The sequence below is a fragment of the Pinus tabuliformis genome, chromosome 6, assembly GCF_031772625.1.
Source record: "Pinus tabuliformis cultivar Carrire ecotype Pingquan chromosome 6, CPIR1, whole genome shotgun sequence".
Classification (NCBI taxonomy): Eukaryota; Viridiplantae; Streptophyta; class Pinopsida; order Pinales; family Pinaceae; genus Pinus; species Pinus tabuliformis.
Genome location: NC_142292.1, coordinates 1,785,748,812 through 1,785,756,252, shown reverse-complemented (window position 1 = coordinate 1,785,756,252; position 7,441 = coordinate 1,785,748,812). Strand labels below are relative to the sequence as shown.

Here is a 7,441-nt window from a genome sequence, read left to right as displayed (position 1 = left end):
CTTGTTGATACAAGTATAATTTTTTTTAATAACTTTTCATCTTTGAAAGATTAGATAAATATATGACCTTCCAAATAAAATTAAGACCAACCCTTCAAATTTGATCACTGGTTGAGAGAGTGCCATTCCAGCGTAGTTGTTGAACCTTATTCTTGTTGACCTCGTAAATAAATATTGTCCTAAGGAGTAGGAAGTTATGATTCGTAGGCCACTATGAACAAAAACGTAAAAAGGAGTGATAACACCGATGGTTGGGTGCATAAAGCACGACACACCATCTCTGGGTTTTCTACTGCAATTTCTCTTGTGTCTCATCCGCTCCTCCACAATTTTTGTCTTTTTATTTCTCTCTGGTATTGCCAAATTGGAAATGGTTGTATCCTCTTCCACCTCTGGATATGGCTCTTATGACATCTTCATAAATCACCGTGGGCCTGACGTGAAGAAAACATTTGCCAGCCATCTGTATCGTCGCTTTCTTTCACAGGGATTGAAAGTTTTTCTAGATCAGCCCGAATTGCAACGAGGAGACTCTTTGACTTCTCAAATAGAGAGTGCTATTAGAACCGCCTCCGTCCATGTGGCGGTTTTCTCACCTGGATATGCAGACTCTAATTGGTGTCTGGATGAGCTCCTCCAAATGTCGGAATCAGGAAAACACATTATCCCGGTGTTTTGATACTTCTATTTAGTATTTTTTTTTTAAAAGGGGCCAGATTGTGAAAAGTTAATAAATAAATCTTTATTAAATTTGAGTAAAGTTAACCAAAAAAACCTTCAAAGTGTATATAACAAATAAACTACAGCTAGATTAAATTCATATGTGGAAGTGTAATATAACAGGAAAACTCACACGTGGAATCTTGGTTCAACGGATTAATGCTTTACTCCCTATAAAAATGATTCGAAAGTTTTGGATGATTTAAAGTTTATGAAAATAATGCGTCATGTAAAAGAAATTAATAGAGGATTATTATGTGGTTTAGGTGTTATTTTTTGAAGTTTTATGTTAATTTATGGTTGAAATTTATTGAAAAAATATTGAATCTTGATTTGTGTCATTTAAACTGGTTTTTGGAATTTATATGGATTTAGCATCCTAAAAAATTCTAGGGGTATTTTTATTGCGAAGACTCTTGGAACATTTTTATTGTGAATAATTTACCTCTCAAAACGTATAATTTCAATCAATCCCTACTAAATTCTACACAAACTAAATCCAAAAATAAACAACAACAACAAAAAAATGATGGCTCCATGCTTCCTATGATCTAAGGAGATCAAGTAAGCACTTCTTACATCAAAGATGGAGTATTATCCTCTTTTCCAATCCAAGAATCCGCCCAATTTGAAATTGGGTGATAGCAATGCACTGACATATGTTAGCACATTGAAAACACTAGAAAATTTGCACACTAGAACTTAATTTGCAACTACATTCATTCACAAATATTATACAAATATACAGTTTGATTGAAATCCAATTAATTCCAAATATGAATATGGGAGTTGAGATATTCTCTCAACCAAATCCCAAACCAATTCTAAATTTACCATGTAAGCAATATCTCCAAGTGCTTCCCTTAATGATTTCATCTCAAAATTAAAAATAACACAAATTACAATATACAAGATACATATTACAACAATATAATTGGTCTCTGTCTCACTGGTATTCATCAACATTCAAGTTGGTTCGCTCTTTATTCATCCACTACTTCAAGATGTTACTTGAACTCCATTGAACACATGCTTGTCTCAGACCATCATTGATGAACTTTACAAGATCAACAATATTAACAACTCGGCTCATCGAGGCTTCCGCGATAAGAGTTTTCAAGTAGTGAACCATCCTATGGTCCAATCACCATATGTTGTATATCTCACTTTTAGCTATCTACCAGTTTCTAAGTAGACGGTCTGAATATTGAAAGTGTTCAAAAATTGATCAAACAACTTCAACTGTTTCACACACATGGATCTCATTTTGTAATCTTCAGGGGTTTCTAAGCACCAAGAATAAGAAACCATAACAGTATATAAACACAATCAAACTAGTGATGTGTTCAAGCATTTCTGAGCACCAAGAAGCACTAATCTGACTTATACAACACAGTTCGATAATTAGTTCTGCACTTTTTACAAACAAAATGGAAGACTATACAAATCTCACAACAACAAAAATCAATAATCATGAAACTTATCAGAGCTTGGCACAAGTCAAGGGTTGTTTATCTAGTTCAATCTTTATCTTGGAGTTATCTTCTTCATGAAGCAATTGTTATAGAGGTCAATTATAACAAATTCACACTCCCATATTAAGTTGAATAAACTTAATATGTCAATCATACAAACTCCAAATTTAAAACATATTTCATTTCACCTTTAACCAATGATTTTGAAGAGCACCATTGACTACAAAGTACGCAAAACCTCATAAGGAAAAAACCTGTATGAAATTGCAAAGATCGCTCGCTAAATGAAGAGGTCTGAATGAATTCAATGAACAAGAACCAAAAGTTCCAAGTTGTTGGTGTCATGATTCTTTTACTTCAGTAATTAAAGCTTGGTCATGTTTATCCCACTCCTTCATTGGATTCACCATCCTACCAGACCTCTCTATGTTCATAAAATATGATGAGAATGTGCACACATAGAACACCCATGTACCTTCGAACACTATGGTAGTAGTACTAATATCAGGACCTCAAAGAGCATCGAATACTCATCCCATCTCCTGTGCGACGAACCAAAGCAAGAGTTTCCAAAATATGTTCTTACACTTGCTGAAAAATCTTTGATGAGCCCAAATAAAGAATGTTTATACATCCCACAAAGCTCAACAATCAATACAATGTGGATGTGATCTGAACACATGATGTATTGAAAAAATTCAAATCCTAGTGGCTAATTCCTAATCGTGCACACAACAATGCCTCCTCACCAGATATTGCAAGCAATATTCCAAGGATAACCATCCCATCAACTAAGAAGCAAAGAGTGTGGTTGACATTGTTGTGGGTCCCAAAAAAAAGCTGCAACAACATGTACGAATGCCAAAGAGAGAACGATTGTTGGTGTCCAAGTATGAATCATGCAATTCACCCTATCCACATTTACCTGGGTTCTACCAATTTTTTCAAGGTTATCATGCATTGTATGTGCAGGCCACATTTTTCGTACCCGACATTGAACATTAACTATAAATTCATCAATGTGTAATAAAAGGAAATACTATAACAACAAATAAGAGTAACAACAATAAGGACTCACAACAAAAAACTAATAAACATTCACAGCGATAATAAAATCATAGAAATAAACCTAACACACATCTAATCCAACAACACTTGGTCAAGAGAGTGGGCCCAACTCCCTGATTGGGACTATGGCGAGATCAACGAATCACGATATGATCAAAACGTTAACTTGTCATTAATAAAAGAAATATTGCAAGTATGATGTTACATTCTCAAAGTTAGAGTATTTCTCATGTAATCTTAATGACTGTTAACAAACCTAGCTTTCACAGCCCGTGACTCTACTTTATACAATAATATAGCTTCTAGAATCACGACGCTGTCTGCCTTTAATTACATGGTGGTTTTCAGAGCGAAAAAAAATGTTAAAAGATAGAAGTTTGTCAATCCAAAGATTGATTCACTATTGCAGTCAGTATTCAAGGATAACACTGCGAGATTTGATAGCATCATTCAGTGAATCACAGTCCTGGTCATTCTCCCTTTAAATCTACATAAATAACTAAATTAGAAATCTGCTTAGGTAATAATCCCTACGACTATGCTTCATTGACTAATAATCCATAAAGACATGACAAGAGGTATACCTGTGCATTTTAAGATATCGATTAATTACTATTGGCATGGAATGGATAAAACAATGTAAACTTTGAAATGGGAACTGATACTGTTACCCGTTTCGTAGAGATAGCAAAAAAATGACCCGATTTTCAAAAGTGGTGATGCAGAATACACATGTTTTTTTTAGAACATGGTTTTTGGAACTTTAATTTTTTTCATGTGCATTAAGTTTTAGAATGGTAGTGATTTTCATGCTGATTTTAAAAAGTGAGTATTCTGCATCACACCCTTTTTTTAAAAGACCTATTTTTTGACTCTATATTTTCTAGTGTGTGAAATGTAAAAAATTATTTTCTAAATTTGATAGTTTTTGAAGTGGTCATTTTATTCATATTTTCTTGTTCTCTATCTTAATTTTTTTTTTTTTTTAGTGGGTTTTTTATTGTTTTGCGTTTTTAAATTAGAAAGTCGATAGTTTGAATTTTAGATAATCTACATATTTATACATCCTTAATTAATTTTTCAATCCACATGAAATAATTGTTTCTAAAAAACAACATTTTTTAACAATGGACATAAAAATAACCATTTTTAACATAAATATAACAAAAAAACTAAACGTTTTGATAATTGTTTGCTAGAATTAACATGTCAAAATCACAATTTTTATACAAAAATATTAACTAAAAATGGTCAAATAATAGTTTTTTTTATGAATTTCATGTCAAAAAAATAATAATAACAACTTTTTTTTCAAAAAATAATAATTAACTTAAAAATCAATGCGAAAATCACAAATTACAAATATTGAACACATAACAACTTTAATTCATTGATTATTCTTTTCATGAAATGTCAGAGTCAAAACATTGCAAAGCTTGATTTCCAGGTATAACTTAAATTTAATCAACAATGTCACGTAATCCAAACTCTTCGTCCTCTAGAGTTTCATCATTGTCATCTTCCACAATATTTTCTGCTTCCTTTTGCGCAATTTCCTCTTCTAATGGGTCTTTGATGTCTGCAAATCTCCCAATATATGTCTTTCCAAACATTCCATGTAATGGCGGTTGGGGTTCCTTTGCCTTTTTTGCCACACGTGATTCACTAAAGTCTCCTTTCTTCAACCCAATTTCTTACATTGCATCTGGAAGAAATTGAAGAGCATTAATTCTTTGCTGAATGAAATTGCATTGTAATGGATCTTTCTCAATTGCAATGCAATTTCTTCCTTTTTGAAGGCAGCATGCTAGTGTTGTACCTAATTATCAAGCACAAAAAAATAATGAAGTAAATTAGTACAATGACATATTAATTAAAAAAAAAGAACATATTGAAATTCAATTCCATGTGGCAAAACCTACCTGAGCCAGAAAATAAATCCAGAACCCAATCTCCTTCATTTGAACATATGTCTATAAGATAGTTAATCAATAATTGTGGTTTCTGATAAATTTTAACTATCTCTCCTTTCGTTTATTTGTCTTCCTATGTTAGTTTTCTCACAACAGCATCATAAGTCAGTATTTGGCTATGACTCTTTCTGTCCACCCGATTAAAAATCATAGACATATGGCTATCATCTTTTGCCCAACTATCAATATGAATGAACCCACAGTCATTTATAAATTGTTGATCTTCATTGTTAAGAAGATTTGACTCTTGCCTGTAACATAAAATAGTAAAAGTTCAATTAACTTGTACATAAATGAATTTTTCAACATTAATCAAATATACCTTTAAACATCTTACCATGTAAGCTGCATCCTTGAATTTTTTTTCCCCTCGAAGCTTGACAATACCATTGCCAATTGTGTGTCTGAATGAAATGTCACAAATCTCCATAATGGTGATGACGTCACTTCCATAAATCCCGCCACCACTTTATTAAAAGCTTGATAAGTATAAGGGTCACTATCATAGTAAATGTTTGGAATATTGAAACCATGGGGAATATCTGCAATAACCAGGGCATAATCCCTTTTTGGTACAAGTTTAGCAATGTCTTCACAGTCGCCTTGTATTACTTGATATTGAATAGTGTCTAGCCCATTCCAAATGAAATGATTAAGAGTTGGATCAAGTTCAACATTCTTAATACGTTGCTTTCTCAGTCTTTCAATCTTTATTTTTTCAATAAAAGTCTTGAAACTATCTGGTGCTCCATTATCTTCTTTCCTCATCTTTTACCAAACAAACAAATGTATGTGTAAGTTTTAAATTAAAAATAGTACACAGATGATTAAAACTGAATGTATAAATCAAGTTACCTTTTTAAATGCAAGATAAAAAGCTTTTAATGTTGATGTAGAACTTGAATCTGGATAGTTGCGTACAACATCATCCCAACTATCTTCATTCAACAATTTAACCATTTGTTCCTGAATTTTCATGTAAACTTTGTGACTGCATAGATAAAGTAAGAAAAAGTTAATATAATGATATGTATATCAAATACTACCATTAACAACATGTTTTATTTAAAAGATAACTATAATCCTGGAAATAAGTAAAAATAATTCAGCAAACTTACTTTTGAAATTCTTCAGACATTTCTTCCAATGATAATTCCCCTGACCTCACACGAGATAATATTGTTTTGACAATTTTTTCATCTTTCACTCCTTGCCTCGCCCTCCAAGGCGTGATGGTCATATCGTCTGGAAGTTGCTTTAGTTCAGGAGTTGATTTATTGTTGCTACATATCAATGGCTTAGACTTTTTGACCCTCTGGTTTTTAATGCCAATGTCTTCCCACATGCTAAAAATGTCATCAATCAAATTCCAAATATCTCCAGTTCTAAATGCCAATTGGAAAATGTTATCAACACCTCTGAATAAATCGCTATATCTGCTGTCTTTTCCACCTTTTGAATTGGCTTTCTCTTCAATTTGATAGCCTATTTCCATACAACATTCCTTTCGGAAATCTGTAGTAATATTCATCTTATCCCCACCACATTTTTCTAGGAATTCACTATGAATAAATCTAACCTTTTGGATCAAAGTCATAGACATCCTATATTCATTATCTGAATTATGATCCCATGCCACTAACTTTGCTTCTGTTTCATTTAAACCAGCATAAATGATACATTTCATTGTTTCAAAACGTGGGTTATTAGGATATTCCTCCATCAATTGTCTTTGAGCTTCAACAGAATGGTTCCCCCCAAGCACATAATAATTGTATTCAAAACATTTTGACTTATCAAATGCTTCTTTGTTGGGAACTTGAAGTGGATCAACAAGAAGCACATAACTAACCACATGAGCATATGGATTGTACCTCATCAATATCTTCAAGTTGTGAACATGCAGATGATGTGGCTTTCTGACTTGATATTGGCATTGTCCTTCACTTGCCCTATAGGTTTGTCTGACATTTAACTGAAATGTACGACCACCATCAATTAAGTTTCTCTTTGTCAAATTCTGTCGAATGGCATTTTTTTTTGTTTTGATAATGCCATCATCTAAATCAGCTCCTGGTGTAATGATTTCTCTGCTTTCTTTTGAAGTTTCACTAGGTTCTTGACTGCTGGTAATGACTACTTCAAGATCTTCAACTCTACTTTTTTTCGTCATAACATTCTCAAGAGATCTATTCTTGGGAATTG

The 7,441-nt window shown here is 32.7% G+C and overlaps 1 protein-coding gene across 1 annotated transcript; it reads left to right on the top strand.

Moving 5' to 3' along the window:
- The first annotated feature begins 370 nt into the window (after positions 1 to 370).
- Positions 371 to 679, top strand: LOC149266149 (putative 2' cyclic ADP-D-ribose synthase BdTIR). The gene has a single exon (XM_089407298.1). The coding sequence runs from the start codon at positions 371 to 373 to the stop codon at positions 677 to 679; it is 309 nt and encodes a 102-aa protein (XP_089263424.1).
- Positions 680 to 7,441: the final 6,762 nt, after the last annotated feature.